This window comes from Primulina eburnea, chromosome 2, assembly GCF_022965805.1.
Source record: "Primulina eburnea isolate SZY01 chromosome 2, ASM2296580v1, whole genome shotgun sequence".
NCBI lineage: Eukaryota > Viridiplantae > Streptophyta > Magnoliopsida > Lamiales > Gesneriaceae > Primulina > Primulina eburnea.
The window spans coordinates 37,095,855-37,118,858 of record NC_133102.1 but is presented as its reverse complement, the minus strand read 5'-3'; the positions used below and the strand labels follow the sequence as shown (position 1 = coordinate 37,118,858).

The following is a 23,004-nucleotide window of genomic DNA, read 5'->3' as shown; positions in this document are numbered from 1 at the left end:
AATTATAATGCTAATGCGGAAAATAAATGTTGGAACATTTCATGTTCGCAATCATAATTTTGATGCCGATAAAACTTTTGTCCAGTCAAAGGACAATAATGGACGTTGCATCAGAGCTTAAGACAAAAGTGATCCAGAAAGAACAAGACAAATTTCGAGGAACAGATTCAAAATGTAACAGATACAATAATTGAGTCTCACTGTACGATCAAACTTCGAGCCTATAATTAGAGGATAAAGATCAGTGAAGACATATACAACACAAGAGAGAAAAGAAAAAGGCACGCTTCAAAGTCATATAAGCTTAAGAGAGAAGCATTCAGCCCAGTCGGGGGAACACTTAAACGTGTTATCTGCTTTAGATTAGAAGCATATTTCCCTCAGTGTGTGAGAACACTTTCGGGTAGTTTTCAGAGATCGGTTCTCACACACACACATACACACACACCACCACTCAAATACAGTATTGTACAAAGACAATAAACTTGTGTATGTATTCTTTCTCATATAGACGTTAAAGAAGTGTTGACTGGAAGGTGCTGCTTTCAGTCTAGTTTAGGAGTTCAGTTAGGTAGTGGGTAAGTTCTAAGCTGGGTGTACAAGTATTTGTATCGATCAAAGTCTTCTAGTGAATCCTACCCGAGGTGGTAGAAGGGGTGACGTAGGAGCAGTTGAAGTCTCCGAACATCCATAAACATATCTTGTGTATTTAACTTTTTAACTCTTGTTTTCAAATTGTTTTAACTAGTTAGAGCATCTGTTGGTTCAGTTCTCATCATAATTGAACTAATGAATACAAAAACTAATCTAGTCTTTTGGTTATTCAGTTATACAAGATATACAAATATATCAGTGTTTCTTAACGAAGGATTATTTCGAGTGTTTTTCGCTTGGTTCTATGCCAAACTCGATCTAATTCATCGGTGTATACAGTCTTAGAACACGAGGTATTGCAGCTCTTGGAGAATATTTTGTTTGAAGCACCTCAAGGTGCTCTGCAAACGTTCCTTCAATTGGTATCAGAGCTAGTTGTTCTAAAAAGGACATTTGAAAACTGATATTTTAAAATATGTTTCAAAATAATATTTAAAATGGATTTCAAAATCCTCTTAAATATTTTATGTGTTTGTTATGAGGAAAGAGAAGGTTCTTGGCTCAGCAAATAACATTGTAGCCACTTCTCTCGATTCATTAACTTTGTTGTTTTAAGTAGCTTGCAGGGTTTAGAGTTCAACTGACATCAGTTCAACTAAACTGCTCAAAGGACAATATTTCAGTTGCAAGTCTATACAAGTCCAACTGATCAACAAACAAAACCCAATTACCAGCTGAAACTGATGAGTTAAGTGGAGCTTAATCATCAGTAGTGCCGCCACTTTATTGCCATATCAGATCAAATTTAGATGATCGATGCGGTTCAGCACCAGTTGAGTTCAGTTTGAGTCAGCTCGACCAGTTAGCCAGCACAGAGATCAAGTCCAAAGGAAAATTATCTGATCTTCTGAAAAAAGAAACTCAAAATCTTTGCAGCATTCAAAGCATTCAAGACGACCAGTTGTTATTATATTCAGTTCTATTATGTGTACACTAACTGATGTTTGATGTTATTTAAAGTCTGCTAGTGATGTAGCAATTTCCCTTAAACTGGTTGATATGCGTAGATGTATAATACAAGGGACACTTATTTGATTAAATAAACATCTTGTTCATCTAGTTAGCCTTTACATATCTGAACTGTCATTTTAAGATTTGTTGCCTAAAGTGCTTGATTGATACCAAAACTTCATTAATTGCATAAATGATTATATTTTTGAAAAGGAGTTTTTCATTCAGTTTCTGAGGGGGAGTTTTGTTTAGAATTATCCCTTGAATTGAAAAAATGTTTTCAAATTATTTCATTCTATTGTTGAGGGGTGCGTTTCTTTCTGCTATTCCTCGAACTGAAAAACTTTTCTTCTCTTAAAGGGGATAATTTCTTTTTAGTTTTAATTGTTCAAGTTTTGTGATCATCAAAAATGGAGAGATTGTTGGAACATTTCATGTTCGCAATCTTAATTTTGATGTTAACAAAACTTGCTATTTTGTTTCTAAAGATTTACTTTAGTGCGCAGGTAGATAGGAACTAATCAGGCTTCTAACTGATCAGTTAAGCGAGGTAAAACTGAAGCTGTTGAAGACGCCAACTGAAAGCATCAACTGATCCACTAAACTGAACTAGTTCAACTGATGTGTCGTAAATGAGTTCAACTGAATGTTCAGTTGATATGTGGTTCAGCAGGAGAACCTCAGAAGCCCGGCCAGCCGAAGGAGTGTTCAACTGATGAAGAGCCCGACTGAAGACCAGTTCAATTGAACAAAAGTGAAATCAGTTCAACTGGCGAGTCAACTGATTTCACTAGCTCAACTGAAGACCAGTTCAGAACATCAGTTAGGAGCAATCAGGTGCAGATCAAGACAAGCTGATATAAGTTGAATCCTGCTGTGCGCAAAGGTACAAAAACTTTTGTTCAGTCAAAAGATAATAATGGACGTTGCATTAGAGTTTAAAAACGAAAGTGTTCCAGAATGAAAAAGAAAAATTTCGAGAGACAGATTCAAAATGCAACAGATACACTAATTAAGTCTCACTATACGATCAAAATTCGCGCCTATAAGTAGAGGGTAAAGATCAGTGAAGACATATACAACACAAGAGAGAAAAGAAAAAGGCACACTTGAAAGTCATATAAGCTTAAGAGAGAAGCATTCAACCCAATCGAGGGAACACTTAAACGTGTATCAGCTTTAGATTAGAAGCATATCTCCCTCAGTGTGTGAGAACACTTTCGGATAGTTTTCAGAGATCAGTTCTCTCTCACACACACACCACCACTCAAATACAGTCTTGCACAAAGACAATAAACTTGTGTATATAGTTTTTCTCACATAGACGTTAAAGAAGTGTTGACTGGAAGGTGCTGCCTTCAGTCTAGTTTAGGAGTTCAGTTAGGTAGTGGGTAAGTCCTAAGCTGGGTGGGTAAATAAAAGTATTTGTATAGATCAAAGTCTTCTGGTGAATCCTACCCGAGGTGGTAGAAGGGGTGACGTAGGAGCAGTTGAAGTTTCCGGACATTCATAAACATATCTTGTGTATTTAACTATTTAATATTGTTCTCAAACCGATTTAACTAGTTAGAGCATCCGTTGGTTCAGTTCTCATCATAACTGAACTAATGAATGCAAAAACTAATCTAGTCTTTTGGTTATTCAGTTACACAAGATATACAAATATATCAGTGTTTCTTAACGAAGGATTATTTCGAGTGTTTTCCGCTTGGTTCTATACCAAACTCGATCTAATTCATCTGTGTATACAGTCTTAGAACACGAGCTATTGCAGCTCTTGGAGAATATTTTGTTTGAAGCACCTCAAGGTGCTCTGCAAACGTTCCTTCAATAAATGTCCCTCAGGAGTGTACTACCAAACTCGATCCACTCAAGTGTCAGCGCCTCCCTCAATATCATCATCACATGCAACCATCCCAACCTTGTAAATCTAATGACTCAGCAAGTTCTAACCATGAGTAACAATAATACATATACAGGCACATGCATTAAAAATCATACTTTTATTTAAAATAAACTTGTAATCATAAATCATTTAATCGTAAAAATTTCCATCATCATATATAATTTTGGGTGAAGTTTGATTCTTAGAAATGACTAGTTGTATCATGTGATCAACTGATCAATCATAGCTAAACATTGTGCATGGGGACAGATAATAAGCACCGATCGTTGGGCTTTTTTTGGGGCCTTCTCCCTCACGATATCCACAATAATCATATATCATATCATATTTGTCACAGTCAATTAAAATCCTTCAAAATATTTTTATTTATTTTTTATTCATAAAATATCGTGTCTTTTCTAAATTCGTAAAATAACATTTTAACAATAAAAATTGTACAGCTTTATCATGTATAATAAAATTTCATATTTTCATCATAAACCTTTTAAAATATCATTTAGCATGTATCATGATTCTTCTGGATACTACCACGCCTTTCGTACTACTCGGGATGTAAAATGATCATTTTGCCATTGAGCTCTAAAATTTTCGATTTTGACGTTTTCTTACTTTTATTGACTCGAGCCTATCGCAAACCATCACATAAGCTTAAAATTAATTTCCTATATTTTCTTAGATGTAAACCCGAGTCTTTCGATTTATTTCCTAAATTACTAAACCGTGAAGCGTTTTAATCCTAAATAAATTCAAAACTTAATATTTTCTTCCCAAATTTTAAGCATAACCTTTTCATACCTAAAATACCCCCCCGAGCCACGACCCACACCTCGTGGACCATGGTTCGAACCACTTTCCATTCTAAGTCCCAAAACCAAGCCCTAGCCATTAACCAAGCCACGTTCTCCCAAACATCGAGCCACCCTCGAGCCACCTAGGACCAGACCTAACCCTGACCCTCCTGGACCCTACCTGAACCCTCCTGGACCAGCGCACCAGCCCCCAGCCCACGCGAACCATCCACGCCCAAGACTCCTTGGTCGCGACCTCCCTCATCGTGCCATCCTCGGTTAAGCCCTAGCCCAGCCTACAACGGACCCCTGAACATCGACATGGGACCTTTTTTGACCACCCTGTCCAGCCCTTAGCATCGTTGAAGCATGGTTCCAGTCTTACCGAGCCACGTGTGAGCCCTAGGGTCTCCTAGGGTTTGCGCATGGCTTCTCCTCACCCAAGCCAACACTCCAGCTTACCTAGGACTCCTCCTAGCCTCGAGTTGCTGCCAGCACAGTCCCTGCCCGAGCCCTGATGCAGCTGCCCCCTTAGCCGAGCCCTTAAATCCAAAAACTCCATGAACCCTAGACTTTAACCCAAACCATGCATGGCCCTTCCATGCTCGTCCAGCCCTCGTGTTGTCTCTTAAACGACACTTTTCCTAGCCGCCCTTTAACGTCTTATATCGGCAGCGTGTCCCTTAGATTTCATAACGTATTTTAAACAAGCGTGAAATCATCAAAAACGTTGAAAATAATCATCCAAACGATAAATGATTTGTACTCAAATAATTTTTATGCTAAAATAAAACAATCATGCATAATATGATTTTAATGGTGCATAAATAAAGATTAGTAGTGTGTCTTTGCGTTTAAAACGCTCGAATATACGATCATTGACGTGGTTGCGAAGGGAGACGAACGGGCGACGAACGACCTTGATATTTCTCTCCAAAATCTCGAAATTTTTTGTGTGAAGTGTGTGATGGTGTGGACGACTGAATGGAGTGGGAAGGCCCTAGGATTCTTTTTTTAATGATTTTCGAAAATTGTATGTATAATGGGTTAGGATTTTGGGCTTTTTGTTTAGAGGATAGTTGGGCCCTTCAATCATAGGTAAATTAGTCCCAATAATACCCATCTAATTTTAAAATAAAAGTTTATAAAATCTGTTTTAAAAATAATAATTTTTGGGCCTTTAAAAGTCTTTCGTTTGACCAAAACCGGCTTCTCGGATAAAATTGAGCTCGTCTAGTAAAATAATTTGGGCTCCAGCATTTGTAGAAAATTTTAATCATATTTAATCATTATATTAAGTCTCAAAAATATTTATTGAAAAATATTTTATCTTGTCGTCTTCGGTCTCTTTACCCAGCTTATTATCGAATATTCAGATAAAATCTTCAATTTTCATAAAATCATGCAATTAGACCTTCAATTTAAAATATATAACATTTAAACATTTAAAATCAATTAAATAAAGAAATTAAGCAATTAAAATCATTTGTATGCACGCGGTTTACGTGAGTTGTCTTTTGGACTTTACATTTATATTAAATTAATAATAATAATAATATCAATTTAAAAACAATTATTATACCAAAAAATCACGAGGTCACTGTTTATTAAAAAAATGAAAAACGTAATATTATGTAAAAATTATATTTAATTTAATATTTTAGAGAATAATAAATATTTAATATATAAAAATAACACAATAATCATAATAGTGCATATGTTTAAATAAAGTTTATATTCTTAAACGACGTCATATTCAAATTTTAATTTTAAAACGGAAATCGAAAAAAACATTATATTAATAACCTATTTATTATTATTATTTATTATAAAATTTAATACATTATACGGAAAATATGATTTTTTTTAGAAAATCTGTTTTGACGGAAATTTTCTGAATTTGCAAATATTTCTTATATTCCAACTATGTACCTTAACGGATCCTCTCTCTAGAAAGCCCACTTCAATCCTATACAAGCCTCAAAGCCCAGTACTTAGACAAGGCCCAACATCAAGAAAGCCCATTTCAATCCAGTGCCCTTCTACAAACCGAGATGCACGTTTTCGCGTTCTCAATCCCTTTCCTTCACATTTGAGCTGAAAGCAGCAGAACGTTGAAATGAGGAAATTCGATCCATGGCCAGTGTTCTTCAAGAGGGAATGGAATCGAAACTGGCCATTTCTGGTGGGTTTCGCCATTACGGGTACCTTAATCACCAAGTTCTCCCTCAGCCTCACGGGTCCGTGATTTTCCCCGAATTTTTTTTTTTTCATTTTTTTGGTCATAAAACGTGATATCTTCCTCATCTTATTCGTATTTTTCTTATTATTTTTAGAGGAGGACAAGAAGAATTCTAAGTTTGCGCAGAGGCACATGAAGAAGTAGGTTTGTTTTCCTGGTTATACACCTTGGGACTGATTTTGTGAAGTTCAGATCTATGTCTAACTTGTTTGTATTTCTGGACTTGACCGTGTTGATTTCAATTTCTCCATGGTATCGCGTAAAGGTTACACGGTTTTAACTTCACTGTTGCGTGGTTAGCGTTCTATGTATTTGATCTATGCCTGCTTTGTCTATTATGGATCAAAGGGTCATAGTTTAACTGGTTTTGGCATAGAATAGATCAGCTTATCACCTTAGGTTCAGGGTAAACGTTATTAATACTACTAAAGATTTTTGGGACATTCATTCATAGGGAAATCAAGCAGTAGTTTTCTAGTTTCATTTACCTTGGTCATCTCATCTGTATACTACTTGCTAAGTTGTTCGTGTTAGAGTATGTGTCCAGTGACCCAACTTGTGGTTTGTGCTTTATTGGATCTAATGAAAAAACAATTTTTATTTTAATAATATTTTAAGGTTTTATAAAATTTTGACATTTATTTTATATGTATTCTCATGCAAGTTACATAGATAACGTCATTGAATATATATAATAAGTACCACGAGGTCTGCTTTTTAACGTAAGATCATGAAACTCATTAGGAAGTGTACCATATATTCTAAACAGGATTTTGGTTGAATCATCTGTCTAAAATAAAGATAAAGGTCGCTTGAGCTTGAGACTAGCATTGATGATGTAAACGTTATGTTTCGTTGGTAAGAGTATGAAAATGTTCATTTATAAAGATCGGTGATCATTTGATGATGCACTGAACAACCCTCATCCGGACTGTCAAAGTGGTTATTACTTATCGAGTAGAATAGTATGCGGTTATGGTTTGACTTTGACACCATTAGTCATTTGATTCGAGACAATGTAGATGCTATACGTACTAGCATGCACTTTGATCCGTTGCTCGACTCCATTGAGGGTCATCAGGTTGCGAACTTGAGTTTAGTTTTGAAATACGTAGGAGCAAATGCGTTGTAGTCGGAGATTCACCGTTTGCCTACGGGAGAAGATAGGCCGTAGATATCCTATGTGATCTGATGAGTTAATAGTGCAAGAAATCTCTGGACAGAGTAAGACATGTGCATTTGGGAAAGATGTTTCCTTAGTTGCGCATACTATGTCACTATTAGTACTAAAAAATAAATTATATTGTTATCGAATTCATTGCAATTATTGGTATACCAATGGTTGCAGATTTGATCGGGATATATGAGTTGAAGGGACCATACCGTACGTTAACTATAATTTAAGGTTCTTGCAGCACTATCAATGATGTCTAGGGGATGGGGCGATGATACTAGACGCTCTTACCATGATACGATGAGTGCAATCAGAAATGGATTATGACATTTTTGATCAAAGTGTTGATGAAAATAATGACTCTAATTAGTGTAAGCTTCAATAAGAATAAATGTTATTCTGAATTACATGGAGATATAAACCCACAATTAATTGTATCTATAAACCATTGAGGGCCACACAAATATCGAATTCTGTGTTCCCGTTGAGATAGTCAAAGTCCAAAGAGTTGAATTTGACGACTGTAGTTTGATGAAGATCAAACAGAATACTTGTAAAGGAGTTTATAAATTTATAAGATGAAAGAAATAGAAGTTAACTCCTAATTGAGCAAAGAGAGTGGAACTGTTTGTTTTGTTGAAGTCGTTCACAAAATTGGCAGCTGCAAAAAATATATCAGTAAAAATTTGATCTTCGAAATTTTCAATTTTCATTATATTAACAAAATTTGTATCCTTAGTACATTGGCGCTGTTAGATCGTCTATCGGAATTATAATGAGTTCACAATTATCTATTTAGTGAATTTGAAATTTGCTTATTAAAATAATGATATTAGTAGTAATGACTACTAATATGTACAAAATTCTCATAAAATATTTTAGAAGGGTCTTGAACTAATTAACCAATAATTTAATTAAAGAAATTAAGTTATGGTTATTTAATTTAATTAATATGTCTGTGCATATTTTAAATGTGTATGTGTCGATATATATATACACACACACTTTATAAGGAGATATAATGTGTATATAAAATATATATATCACGCATTATCAAAAGTTGAATAATACATGATATAATATTAATATGGTTATTTTAATTGGTGAAAATTGAGAGTCGTAACGACACTAGGATTCCTAATTCTAGTGACATAGGACTTGTGTATTTTTAATAAATATGTTGCCAAAGGATAACGAACAACCCAACATAAAATTACACACAACACAAAACAACACAAAAATTCTCTTTCCCTTCTCAAACTTTCGGCCAACATAAAGTTTTTGAAAGAAATACTTCGGCCGAAACCACTTCCGCCGCCGCACCGACTCCGAATTTCTGAAATTCGTGAGTCTTAGTCTCAACGTAGAAATTGCTTGTGATTTCTATTGCAATCCAAACAAAGAACAAAGTCTCCGAACATGGACTGAAATTGATGATCAAAGGCGGTAGATCCGTTCGAAGAGATATACAAGAATGACCAACTCCGCTAATCCCGGACTGGTTTGATGTCCAATGTAATATATGCGAAGATAATAATTCTAAACAACATATGATTGTTTAAATTCATACGACGCTTAGAAAAGTTTCGAGCGTCGAACAAAAATATTTAAATTTCCATTGCGCCTTGTCCCATCGATTCGATCATCAGTTGTTTATAGTACTTTTATGGCGATCAAATTTAAATTGTTGTATTGGGTGCTTCATGTGGATGTAATTATACCATCAACGAGAGAGAGATTTGAGATTATGTAACAAATTATGTTACCCGGTTTTCTTTTCCTTCCGACGTGAATCCATGATTTCTTTCTTCACAGTTTTTAAGTTTCTTCTTTGCCGTAAAGACACTCAATATTGTAAATGGCGAGGCGGTCGGTGAGCGCCTAGGCGGTTGAATTTTTTTAAGTAATTTTTTTTTTTATAGATAATCATATATACTCATGCAATATAATCACAAATAGTTATCCATTTTTATGTAAGACTATAATTAAATAATTTTTAAACATAAAGAAGTTTCATACAATATAATATCATCTAGATAATGTACAAATAAATATATAAATGCAAACGAACAAGATAATTAATAAAAATTCATCATCATATTAATGCTATTATGTTAACAAAATAATATTAATACTTTTACCAAAAAACCAAGTTTAAATTTCAAAATTTCAATCCATCATTAAAACAAGTACTAAACTAAACATAACTAATCTTCCAAATCATCTACATATGCACCATCTACTACATTCATAATCCTCTCATCACAGGACTCAAAATCAACATTTTCTTCATTCTCTTCTTTTGATGTATCTAAATCTTCGTCAAGTTCTCTAATGGGGATGTTCCTTCCACTCCTTGGTTGAAGCACTTCATCCGGCTCCCGAGGCCTCCGCTACCATTCTCCAAATAAGTCCTGAATCTGGCTCGACCTCATCTTCATCACCACCATCAACAAGCCAACCTCGAGCTTCACTAGCTTGAGAAGAATAGAAGCAAATCTCCACCCTTCTCTCTTTTACTCTTCTTCTTCATAAGATTGGCATTGAATTTGACATATACAAGATGATTCAATCTTGATGTCTCAAGCCTATTCCTCTTCTTAGTATGTGTATAAAAATTTTAAACCATTGTTATTAATAAAAAGAAATGATAGATAACATAATTTATGAATTAGTTCTCAATCAAATTGATTTCAATTTCATTTACACCCCGATGAACTACTTGCCAAAGTTGCTTTTTTTTGTAAGTTTGGAGTGTCACCACCATAATTGAACCACATCCAACTTAAAAAAACAAAGAGGAAAAAAATAATTAAACCTAAGATGGGTAAAAAAAAATACGTGTACACTGTACTAACATGAATAAAACAAAGGAAAAAGGATTTACTCGGGTCGAAGTCATGGTACACATCCACCTTCTCATATGCTGCGACGGTCATTTAGAACACTGAATTTGTTGACCACAACTTAAAAAATGTTGACTGTCTTACCTGGTCTGCCTGCTCGCCATCTGATCCGCCTGCTCACAGCCTCCACCCCTCTCGACCGTCTTCCCACCGCCGTATAGCTTGTCTCATGCGTAGGCGGCGCGGTCGAGGGACCTAGCGGCCGCCATTTTATAACATTGAACACACTTAACAATTTTGTTTATGAGATAATCATCAAAATGATGGAGTGCCAGCAATATTCACGAGAAGCTGGGGACCACAAACTATGGTGCAATGAATTATTTGCAATTTGATTCTGTTATTGGCCGTGCCATATTTTTAGAGTTGAGGGTACTTTGTGGAATTGATTTTTTTATTATGGACTCAGCAAATTATCTTTTAGAAATTTGGCAGGAACCTTTGTAGTGACTATTTTCAGATTTATAAGAAAATTTTACCAAATTATACTGCTCAAACTTCCATGTAGGTCTCATTTCAAGTTGATAGATACTCTTTAAAATGATCTAGTCTTTTTGGATGTTGGTGCTCAATAAGTTGCTTACGTTGAACTACTTTGGCTAATTATGTCCTGCTGATAGTTTGTTCTTTCATTCGTGTGAGTGAGCTTATATGTTTTATGTCAATTGATGGATTCGAATATCATGTGTTGGTATGTCTATACTTATTCCTTTGAGTGGGGATGCTTGTAAATTTTGCATGATTGTACGTCTAGCCTTTGTTTCCTCCTTCGTCTGACTGTTCTATCATGCAGAGAAAATCTCTCAATTCATCTCTTGTAATTTTACAAATAGCTAAACTTCCTTTGAGGTGGAGCTAACTAAATCCTGGCTTTAAGTCATAATGAATGTGTATATGCCAAAAAATAGAAGATGCTGGCTTAGTTTTGCAGGACAGTTTCAGTTTAGTTATCCTATATTTGGATTGAGTAATGACTGTGTTTGGTTCGATTTTACATGGCAGATGAAATGCTAGTTCCTGATTTTGTTGGTGAATGAAGAACTCCTTCAGGGTGGAGAGAAATCTTTCGTTCTTGCTTCTTAATTTCATATCAGTTATTACCTCTGATTGCATAAAAATGCTCTGGACTATCCTTCATGGTGGAACCCCAAGTTTACATCTGTTGTTGGTAAACAATAACATCAAATGTTTTTAAGTGTGTGTAAAACATGATTTATCTGACAAATAATGCCATGAATTTGTAGTTTTCTGTTTTTTTATATAACATTTATAATGTCTTTTTCTCTGAGGCTCTCTTTTATGGGGAATAAGATTAAAATATCCACGTTAAGTAAATGGAAAGTACAAGAAAGCTATTGTTTAATTGGTTCGAACTTCGAAGGAAGATAAATTTGTGTACATTATGTAATTGTGAGCACAACGAATTCGCGCCTATTTTTCACATCTTTCGGCCACAATCCCAACCGCACAAGTATTTATGAGAAATAGTAACTTGATTAAGCTCAAATTAGGCGACATTTTCTATGATTAAAAAGCAATGGATTTTGAAGTTAAGGGAGACATAATTCTTTTAAAACAGATCACAAGTTTAATTAAAAAAAAGTTCACTTATTGTCGAATAATTTGTTTCTTATAAAAATATTTGAAGAACTGGTAAACTCTTAAATAGTTATGTAAGGTCGTCAAAACATGCTAGCAGGTGTTAAACTATCATTTGGGCTGGTTTAGAAATTTTTAATTGAATCTGCATTTTTGACATGATGGACCTAGCCGGTTTTTAGTTATATTTGACGGATAATTTTATTTGTCCAATTCATTTTGACAACTCTAATTTTTAACTAAACAGCGTGAAATTCTAACAAGTTATATTATTTTTGACTTTTCAAGTGTAGGAATTGAATTTTATAGTTTTATGTTCCCTGAAAAGGTAATTGATTAAATTTTAAAAATTTAGACAATAATCCTCAAAGATAATATATTTTTATCGACAGAAGTAAGAAAACTGAATTTTTTAAAAGAAACAAACAATAATATATATCTCTGACAAAATGTTATATGTAATTATATACTATTTATTTATATTATAAAGAGGATCATTTTAGAAAAACTAAATTAGTATGATCACTTCGAAATTGGAAAACAATCTTTAATTTTATTTTATTTATAATTAATTATGCAATAACTTATAAAAAAAATTCGAAAACTGCTCACAAAATTACAAAAATAGTTTTACAATTAATTAAATTAATCTTTTTATATAACTATCTCGATCAACTTTCAATTCTTTTTAAAAAAAATTGAAAAATTTAAGAATCCAATAAAAAAAGGAAAAAAATTTAATGTCAAAATCTAAATTTCATTCATTAAACATCATTTATACAAAAAAAAAAAAAAAAAAAACGACCACAAGACGCAGCGCGTGCATACTATCGTCTAAAGTTGTTAATTGATTTTTACCCAAAAGAAACGTGTGTTGGAAACTACGACTCACTCACTCCATCCACTTTGAAAGGAAAGGCTTTCCGAGTTCTCATCCTGAAGCAACAATGGCGTCCAGAGTTCAATCCTCCATACAAAACAGCCTTCGCTTCTTATCTTCATCATCGTCCCCGGATTTCCAAATTTTCTTAAATTGTCGACCTTTGCGTCCTTCAAGAAACCCCAGATCCAGAACCGCTATCTATTGCACTTTGAGTAATGCCGCGGAACCATTTGTCCTCACTACTCCGCTTTACTACGTAAATGCACCACCTCACATGGGCAGCGCATATACCACCATTGCCGCCGACGCCACCGCGCGCTTTCAGGTATCTTAAGTGGGCTTTTGGTTGAAGAAAAGTGGCAACTTAAAAAAAATTTAATTTGCTTATTTCGATCAGTAATCAACGTGTGCCAACTGCTCAATTTTATGGACTTGCTGTTTGCAACGCGTATCAGTGCAGTATTGCCTTTTGGATTTCACCAAGTCCCTCTTACCTGATTGGATATTTAGTTGAAGGCCTCCCTTGCTTTGAACTAATATTGGCCAATACAACAACTATTTTTTGGCTCACTGCTCGACTGAAGCATTTGAGACTCTTGATAATATAGCTCAGTATCAAGGTTCTAGTATTATTCTAATATTGTACTAAAGCATTTTAGGCCTATAGACGCAATCTCTCTGATGTTACATCGAGTTTACTTTGGCACTTATTGATGAGCTTCCTTAGCTGAATAGTTGACCGACACTTTCATACCTAGAATATTTAGTTGCTAGCCTCCATTCTCGGGTTTCTTGTCTGCACGCTACTTGACCCACTTTTTTAACCTATTTTATCGTAAAAGCAACAGCATGCCATATTTTTTGAGGGGCGGGGATGGATAGGTAGATTATGCTGTTAATGTTTCTTGAATATTCAATGAATCTTAAGAAGTTAAACAAGAATCAAATTTGTGAATCCAGTTCTCAGCAAATATCACGTTCGAAAGCAGTCTGTCAGAGAAAACAATGGAGTGACATGCTCAATCATATGCTTTACCTGTTTTTTTTTGTATCCATGAGATTTATTACACTCTTTTGATAGTATTTTAAAAAACTACCAGTTAACGATAATTGAAGTTATTGTTCTACATATAGAGGTGTGGATGATGGTCCTGAATACAATAGTACATTTGTTTCTCAGAAGGTGGGAATTGTTTTCAAAATCCATAAATGGTGAATGCGATCAGAATAGATTCTTTGTGTGGGTGTTTTTTTTACTGCAGAGGCTTCTTGGGAAAAAGGTTATATTTATAACTGGCACTGATGAGCATGGAGAAAAGATTGCTAATGCTGCAGCTGCCAGTGGTTCCAGCCCTAGTGAACACTGTGATTCCATTTCACTGGCTTATAAAGCACTATGGAGAGAGGTATATTCCTTCTCATATTTGATTATTGTGAATCTTCAAGTGGTTATGCTGCTATCTTTGATTTCCTGCTTGTTATTCATTCATTGTGGCAGTTAGACATCAGTTATGACAAGTTCATCCGTACAACTGATCCAAAACATGAAAACATTGTGAAAGAGTTCTACTCTAAGGTTCTTGCCAACGGTGATATATATCGTGCTGACTATGAAGGATTATACTGTGTTAATTGTGAGGAGTACAAGGTATTCTCCTGTGCTGAGACAAGTGTTTATATTGTTGTTTCCGTTCTCTGTCTTGTAAGTATCATATTCTGTCATTACCTGTTCTCTGGGCCATAATTATTCGTATTTCAAGGATAGCAGCTTGCTCGAATTTATATGAGCACGGGAAGGAAAAAATGACAAGGGGAAGGTTATGAAGTAGTGATGAAACCGAAGAGCAGAAGGGGATGACTGATATAACTTTGATTTAAGCGAAGAACGTAGAAAATTGGTATTTTGTGATATGATTAAGGAATATGTATGATATCTGATTGTGTGTAGTCTCACGGAGATGTTTTGAATGCATTATACCTTTCTGGATAATCAATAGTTTATGATGTTAGTTATGATTGTTGTATGCAATCAAGAAATGAGAAACTCTGGTTGACAATCAATTTGTGAAGACGGAATCCAGTTTGTGTGGCATAGTAGTTTTGAACCAGTTCATTCAGTCACATCATCTAGTTTCCCCTTGAAATTTTGCATTAAATGTCTGCAGGATGAGAAGGAATTGTTGGATAATAATTGCTGTCCCATGCACCTGAAGCCATGTGTCCAAAGGAAGGAAGACAATTATTTCTTTGCCCTTTCAAAGTATCAAAAAAAATTAGAAGATGTTTTGACAGATAATCCAGATTTCGTGCAGCCGCCATTTCGTTTAAATGAGGTGCTCTAAGATAAATTTGCAATATTTCTTTTATATCTTAAAGACATTAATTTGTAATTTTAGACTTGTTAGATGCTAGGCAAGAAAAAAATGTTATTTTAGACTTATTATGATGCGTTGTTACTTCATTGATTAAGATATTAATTTTTTTTTAGAAATTACGTTATTTATTAAATAAATATTTGATTAATGCATCACTTTGTAGTGAATGATAGTCTAAGGGTGGGTAACTCATTGAGTTACATAGAAATTGTTTAGTCATGATGAGAATAAAATATAAATTTGCAGTGAATTTAACACATTTTAGTTTCAGACTTCTAAGTTGACAGGGTAATTGAATCTTTTTGAACAATGCTTTGGTCATTACTGAAAGTTTTATTTCATGACAAATACAGAATTATACAGGTGCTTAACCCATTGTGGCATGCACCAAGTTCTATTACATTCAGTCTAGAAGTATTCCGTAAAGTTTGGGAAAAAATTAGAGGTTAGAAGAATAGTGCTATTTGTTATAGGAACTTCTAGAATATGATTTTTTCGTGAATTGCAAGGAATACCACAAATTCTCTGTTTAGTTAATTTATATATTGCAAGCACTTTATGTCATGTTGGACTAATGTCATTGTGATTAAGTTTTGTAGTTCCCTTTCATATTTTTTGTTCTGCACCATGTAACTGAATTACTCCTGCTTTTGCAATATTTACAGTATTTTACACTTGATCAGAAATGTCTGATGATTCTTTTCAAGGTATGGTTGATAACTTCACTTTCTGGTATCATGACTTCTGTAAAAATACTCCCAGGTGCAAGGTTGGATCAAAAGTGGCCTGATAGATTTTTCGATTTCCCGGTCATCTGTGGATTGGGGCATTACAGTGCCAAATGATTCTAAACAGACTATATATGTCTGGTTTGATGCTTTGTTGGGGTAATTTACTTCATCCTATGTTGTGTACTAATCTGGTTCTCTATAATTTTGTCAAATTTATGTTATAAACAAAATGATGGAGTTCAATTTGTTTTTTTGTCTTACTATATTGCTCTACTCGTGATCTTCTTGTGTCTTATTCCGTTCTTCCCTCAATTTGATTTCTATCATAAGTTTTCCCATTTTTCTTTTTTTACTTCTTCTTTATTTTTTGTAAATTGTTATGTATTCAGATTTTCTTATGGCATGTCAATCATATCTTTTCTGATTGCCAGATTTGTCCTCTCATTATGTTAAAATGATTAAATATGTTCAGATATTGGCCAGAAATTCTATAATTCTTCTTTAATACAGCCAACCTTGAATTTTCGACTGTGAATCTGCTTTGGCTTTGAATTAAGCAGAACCTAGTCCCTCCTCAGGCAGCTGAACTGTTAGAAAATTACACTTTCAGGACTATTGAACTAGGAGCCTCTACACGCAAAGGATTAGGAACTGTGGGTTACCCATTTTTCATTCATTGGGAAAGATAAAATATGATCAGAATATATTGAGTATAGTTTTAGAATTATATACTGAGAAAAATGAATGGATTTTCTGCATACAGCCTTACTGGTTGGTGGTTGTGGTGGCTGTGCTAAACATTCCGGGAAAATAATGGTGGAAATATCTTGATATCAGCGAAAATATAATGTGTTATTGTGCCACAATGGACTGGGTTTTGATAAAATACACATTATTTATCTATATTCAATGAGGTATATTATCAAGTTTTACTTTGAAATGACATGTAATGATATCACACCATTCAGTTGGTCAAGCTAGTAAGGCTACTGATTATATGTCTGTGTACCTTTTAAAGCCCTATATTATTCCGAGTCAAGATCTGCATAAATAAATTTTGCAAAAGATTGGTTGACCAAGGAAAAATCCTCTTTTAGGCAGCAAGTGTTTTTAAATGATAAATTTGCAGCTATAATTTGATATTCTAATGTTCCATGTGGTGTATTGTACAATTAACATACTTCGTCCACTTTCTTTGCTTTGTTTATTCATATTCATGTGACAAAAAATGTCACTAACTCTATTCTCTTTTTCTGTCTAGCAGTTACATATCTGCTCTTGCAGAGGAAAATGATCAACAACCTAATCTACAAACTGTCATTTCTTCAGGTTGGCCTGCATCACTGCACTTGATTGGGAAGGTATAAGCGCTAATTCCTTCTTTAATGGAATCTGGTACCTGCATCCATTTACTTTTTCCTGATTTACTGGATGGAATTTGAGATGATGAAAAAACTCTCTAAATTTTACTTGGTTTGTATGTCAAAATTCAGTTACACTTCATTTTGAAATGGATGTCTTTAAATAGATGGTTCTGAAACTCTGGATGAAGCTTGATATATGGGGGTGGTTCGACAGTTGTGACTTTTTATGTTTATCTTTTCTGCGTTTTGAGTGAGGTTTTAGCCTCATATTGTCCGTAATGAATGAAGACTTCTATCCTAATTGGTCAAAAGTGTGGTTGGATTAACTAAATCCATCATCTTCATATTGTGGCGATGATTTTAATAAGTATCTGATAAATATTATGCAGGACATATTACGGTTTCATGCAGTTTATTGGCCTGCGATGTTGATGTCAGCTGGGCTACGCCTCCCAAAGATGGTTTTTGGCCATGGATTCTTGACAAAGGTATACTAGTCAGTCCCAATGGTGTTCCAGTTTTTTCTTTGGCTTATATTATTTTCTAACTCGTTATTATTTGTTGAAACAGAAGAGGGAAAAAATACAGTCGTTTTGCATTGTCTATTTGTAATAAAATGCGTAATGATGTATTGGATTTTAAAAAAAAATTGAGGAAATTTTAGATGGAAGTATCACACAATTGTATATAGAAATTATTAAGTTTCTTCATGTTTAAGACTCCATAACTAATAATAAAAAAATTCAAAAGAAAAATAATATTTTAGATAAGGAATTGAATTAAGCATTTTAATGTCATAGATGTCAATATCAATTGGTTTCAACTTTCAATATACTATTCACAATCATATTTTCAAATTAGAAAGTATCTCAATCACTTGCAAGAAACTAATGAAACAAGCTTTCAAAAATAACAAAACATATTATCATATCCCAAATTTTCTCACAAGAAGTGTACTTTCAAAGAAATCTTTCAGAAATTTTGAACTGGAAATTACAGAATGTCCAACCAAAAGCAATATATGCTCCCATCTAATCATTTTTCCTGGAATAAATAGTATTTCGAGTTAAGATCCAAGCATTGCGAATAATCAACCTAAATCACTTGCCTAATGCATTGAATTCGTTCAATTTATTGTATTCTTGTCTCTTGAATTCCACATCATGAAATGCCCTAAGGATTCAATACTGTGATGATTATCGACGTGAACTTTTTCTATATGTCTGCTAATATTCTATGTAGTCTCATTTAGATTCCCATTTATAATCCTGGTCTGAATCTGAGGGATGTTGTCCACTTAAACAAAGTACTCATCATTATGCATTTGTTCATAACTCATGTTAGTAATTCTTATTTAATTTAGAAATGCTTTTATTTTTTAGGATGGTTTGAAAATGGGAAAATCATTGGGAAATACTCTTGAACCGACTGAGCTGGTGCACAGATTTGGACCTGATGCAGTCAGGTACTTCTTCCTTAAGGAGGTGGAATTTGGTAGTGATGGGGACTACTCAGAGGACCGATTCATCAATATTATTAATGCACATCTTGCAAATACTATTGGTACTTCATCATCCCTGCCATAAATAAATTTATTAGTCACATTTCTGGTCAGTTTTTTTAGATGCCCAGACAGTAAAATGATAACATGACAATGACTGCACAGCTATTGAGATGAACTCGGTTGAACTTAATTTGGTTATTTATGTTTGATCGCCAATTAGTTTATTCCAAGAACCTTTGTGCATGGATAGATATGTTAGAAGAGAGCTTACATATTAAAATACTAGAAGCTAAATACAGTTAATTGGAAGAGAAATATAATGAATCATTTGGAAAAATTCCTTTCATTGATAAATTAGAAAAACATTTTATTTGTAAGCCCTTTATTCATTGATTAGAGTTCCATGTGAATCTAGATTAGAATCATGGTTTCAAAATTTTCACACATAATGGGAAACTTGGGAGGTGAATATTTTGTACTAATCTCAATAATGTGCTTAAAAAAGGATAAATTTTCAACTGAATATTTTGAAATTCAAAATTCTAATTTATTTCATGTTTATTTGGAAAATGCTTACTGATAAATTCAAATTTACTTGACAGTAGATGATCCGATGTAAATAGTTTAGGATTTCTCTGTTTCGTTAATGAATATGTCATAAATTATTGATAACTGTATACATCCACTTTTATCTGCTAAAATTTTTCACTTCAACTGTACCTTTCATCTTAGGTAACCTACTTAATCGTACGTTGGGGCTTCTGAAAAAGAATTGTCAATCAACTTTTGCTGTTGATTCTAGTGTTGCCGCAGAAGGAAATATGTTCAAGGATACCGTGGAGAGGCTGGTAAATCTCCCATCAAAAGTTTCTATTTTGTTGGGATTTTAGGAAAATGGGGAACAGAATAGTCCTAATGCCTTAACACTGTTAATTCCATCTCTTTTTAGAAAATGCATACAACTATTGTCAAACTTTGGTTTACCTATGGTTGTCAAGTCAAGATGCCTGGGCGATATAATTAACAAGCTTTACCCGTTGCTTAGGCAATAGGCTTGTTTAAAAAATTGTGAAACTAATTATATTATTTAGAAGAGTGACAAGATAAAGAAATTGAGCTTATCTTTGCTAACCATGCTTTTATTATTTTTTTATTTTTTACAGTTTATATTTTGTGTTTATCTGACACCAATCACAAAGAGCAATAATGCACACATGCACAAACTTTTCCATGTGTTGCATAATTAAAGTAATGCTTTAAATTTAAAGTAGGAAATATGTTGCCTTGGTGGCAATGTCTAGGCGCTTGAGTGGATAACTAGGTGTTATAATGACTTCCTAGAATATTAGGCTGAGCTTTTCCTGCTTGAGCTCTAGGATATATATTAAACATTTTGTCTTGTTAACTAGGATTTCCTGCATCCACTTTTCTTGAAATTTAGTCTAATTACTGATGCCTCCAGTTTGAAAATCCTAATCCCAACATCTCCTGAGACAAAACTTCATATTTGCCTACTTCCTTAAAGAAAATCTAATTTTTTTTCCTTAAAATAACATTTAGTTAGTTATGTTCAGATTCCTTAAGATTTGTTGATATCTTCTGATATATAAAGAGTTTTCATTTACTTAGATTGATGTTTTAGTGGAATGATGTTTATTGTATTTGAGTTTTGGGGTTCCATATTAGGTGGTATAAGAGCATTGGTTAGGTATCTGAGTGGTGTAGGGAATTTGAATGGTGAATTGTTTGTGTATGTTTCCTAGCTAGAGTTTTACCCTGTTTAAGTGGTGGTAACTTGTAAGTTAACCGCCATTGTTTTTATGCATAGGGGAACCCCCTACAAAGAATTATTTAATGTACTGTCCATTATTACCGTTTAATGGACTAGTTGGAGATTAACTTGAAACATATGTAACGTGAGTCATACAGTGAAGCATGCACAATTGTCTCATCCCTCCAAAACATTATTTAAGTGAGCTTCAAAGCTCGAGTTTTCACTTTTTTTTTTTGTTTTATTGACTTTTATCAACTTGAATTTAGCTAAGAAATTAGATTATCGGAACCTTGAAGGCAGTTACCTGATCCTTTTAGAAAGCAAAAATACATCTTTGGGTTATGTACTGTCCATTATTGCCGTTTAATGGACTAGTTGGAGATTAACTTGAAACATATGTAACGTGAGTCATACAGTGAAGCATGCACAATTGTCTCATCCCTCCAAAACATTATTTAAGTGAGCTTCAAAGCTCGAGTTTTCACTTTTTTTTTTGTTTTATTAATTTTTATCAACTTGAATTTAGCTAAGAAATTAGATTATCGGAACCTTGAAGGCAGTTACCTGATCCTTTTAGAAAGCACAAGGCTATACATCTTTGGGTTAATGGAATTTATTTTAGTTGATGATGTCATTGATTTAGCAGCACCTTTGGTTGCCAGTACCAAGGATATACATTGATCTAACTTTGACTCCCATACATTGAAGGTCAACAAATCCCGGACCCACTATGAAAATTTAGAAATTTCTTCAGCTTGTGAGGCTGTGCTAGAGATTGGTATTGCTGGAAATGTATATATTGATGAAAAAGCACCATGGTCTCTATTTAAGCAAGGAGGTTCGGCTTTTGAAACAGCCGCCAAGGTATCTTTATGTGCAATTGTGTCTGTGTGCATGTATGTATATGAGAAGAGTTTATAATGTTTATTCCTGCTTTGTATAAATGATTTCTTGCTTTTGTAATTGTGGATAGGACCTAGTAATTGTTTTGGAAGCAATAAGGATCGTAGCAATCGTTTTATCTCCAATAACTCCAAGTTTATCTTCAAGAATATATACTCAGCTTGGTTTCTCTGAAGATCAATTCAATGGTGTCACTTGGGTAAGTCTTTATTCCTCCATAAACTCAAATGCAGCAATTCTTTAAAATAACGATCCCTATTATGCCTTCATTGTAGATTTAGGACTCTGAGGATCTTGAATGAAATGGGGCTGTTGTGTGTTACCCAATACCATTTAACTCCGATTTATAATAAACTTGAGATACAAATAATTGTAGAAGTATCCCCTAGACAGCTAAAATAGGAATATCAGCTAATAGGTAATTACATGCATTTACATAATTAACCCCTTTTCCTAAATTCTCATTATTTACTCCTTAAATTTACACATGTAATATTTGGTTTGATTATTGCTACAGAGTGATACCAGATGGGGCGGGCTAAAGCAAGGTCATGTCACGGCTGAGCCAAAGCCTGTTTTCGCGAGAATTGAGCTCCGGACCGAAGAAAACAACGTAGGTGGTGAATTTCAGAAAGCTAACAAAAAGATGGGGAGGCAAAAGACTCGAAAAGTAGTTGAAGCCTAGAAATATATGCATGTTTTTTTCCCAAGATATGAGATCAATTGGTTAGTGGGCAGGGTGTGGAAAACATGACTAGTAAACTGTATTATATGCTGAGAGATTTTGGGATATAACATTCATTTGATTTTTCTATAACAAATTTTTTGCTGCTGGCTTGCATTTGTTCAGATATCTTCTCGTTGATCCTTGTGAACTGAAGTGTGAATAGATGTGGTGTTGAGCTTGAGGGATTTTTGTATGTTATATCTGAAGTATTTACGAGATGATTTTGTGGCCTTAGATATACAAACTTGAGCTTGAGGTTCTTCCTGACCTGCTCAATTTAAGGTTAAAATAAGTAAACTGGCGAAATCAAAATATCTGTAAAAAAATTTAAAATTGTTTCATCAATTCCATCACTTGATTCGTTTAAACCTAAATTAAATCGGTTACTAACTTACATTCATATTCTAAGTCCAAAATATTTGAAACAGATTTTAATCTAATCTCTGAAAATGTAAACTCAAAAGTTCCTAATTACATAATTTAACTCCTGCTGAATCTCGAGTTCTTTCCTATATATACATGT

General features: G+C 34.0%; 2 protein-coding genes across 4 annotated transcripts; both read left to right on the top strand.

Annotated features, from left to right (window-relative positions):
• Positions 1-6,355: 6,355 nt before the first annotated feature.
• LOC140823084 (ATP synthase small subunit 6, mitochondrial-like) lies at positions 6,356-11,885 on the top strand. 2 transcript variants are annotated; one of them, XM_073184209.1, is made up of 3 exons: positions 6,356-6,539; positions 6,636-6,681; positions 11,624-11,885. In XM_073184209.1, the coding sequence occupies exons 1-3, from the start codon at positions 6,419-6,421 to the stop codon at positions 11,625-11,627; spliced, it is 171 nt and encodes a 56-aa protein (XP_073040310.1). In that variant the 5' UTR covers positions 6,356-6,418; the 3' UTR covers positions 11,628-11,885. The 2 variants fall into 2 exon arrangements, with proteins under 2 accessions (XP_073040310.1, XP_073040311.1); XM_073184210.1 differs by having other exon boundaries at positions 6,636-6,685.
• A 1,204-nt stretch (positions 11,886-13,089) lies between these two features.
• Positions 13,090-22,648, top strand: LOC140823083 (methionine--tRNA ligase, chloroplastic/mitochondrial-like). 2 transcript variants are annotated; one of them, XM_073184207.1, is made up of 12 exons: positions 13,090-13,428; positions 14,366-14,509; positions 14,602-14,751; positions 15,269-15,436; positions 16,241-16,365; positions 17,474-17,570; positions 17,963-18,061; positions 18,956-19,136; positions 19,810-19,925; positions 21,560-21,715; positions 21,825-21,953; positions 22,272-22,646. In XM_073184207.1, exons 1-12 carry the CDS (start codon positions 13,168-13,170, stop codon positions 22,437-22,439), a joined length of 1,794 nt encoding a protein of 597 aa, XP_073040308.1. In that variant the 5' UTR covers positions 13,090-13,167; the 3' UTR covers positions 22,440-22,646. The 2 variants fall into 2 exon arrangements, with proteins under 2 accessions (XP_073040308.1, XP_073040309.1); XM_073184208.1 differs by having other exon boundaries at positions 13,288-13,428; positions 14,238-14,509; positions 22,272-22,648.
• Positions 22,649-23,004: the final 356 nt, after the last annotated feature.

Excerpts from the sequence above, each read along its gene's own strand:
- LOC140823084 (XM_073184209.1), top strand. The coding sequence starts at position 6,419 with ATGAGGAAATTCGATCCATGGCCAGTGTTCTTCAAGAGGGAATGGAAT. Across the intron at positions 6,540-6,635 it reads GTTCTCCCTCAGCCTCACGG|AGGAGGACAAGAAGAATTCT; the intron begins GTCCGTGATTTT and ends TATTATTTTTAG.
- LOC140823083 (XM_073184207.1), top strand. The coding sequence starts at position 13,168 with ATGGCGTCCAGAGTTCAATCCTCCATACAAAACAGCCTTCGCTTCTTA. Across the intron at positions 15,437-16,240 it reads CGCCATTTCGTTTAAATGAG|GTGCAAGGTTGGATCAAAAG; the intron begins GTGCTCTAAGAT and ends AAATACTCCCAG. Across the intron at positions 19,926-21,559 it reads AGGATACCGTGGAGAGGCTG|GTCAACAAATCCCGGACCCA; the intron begins GTAAATCTCCCA and ends CATACATTGAAG.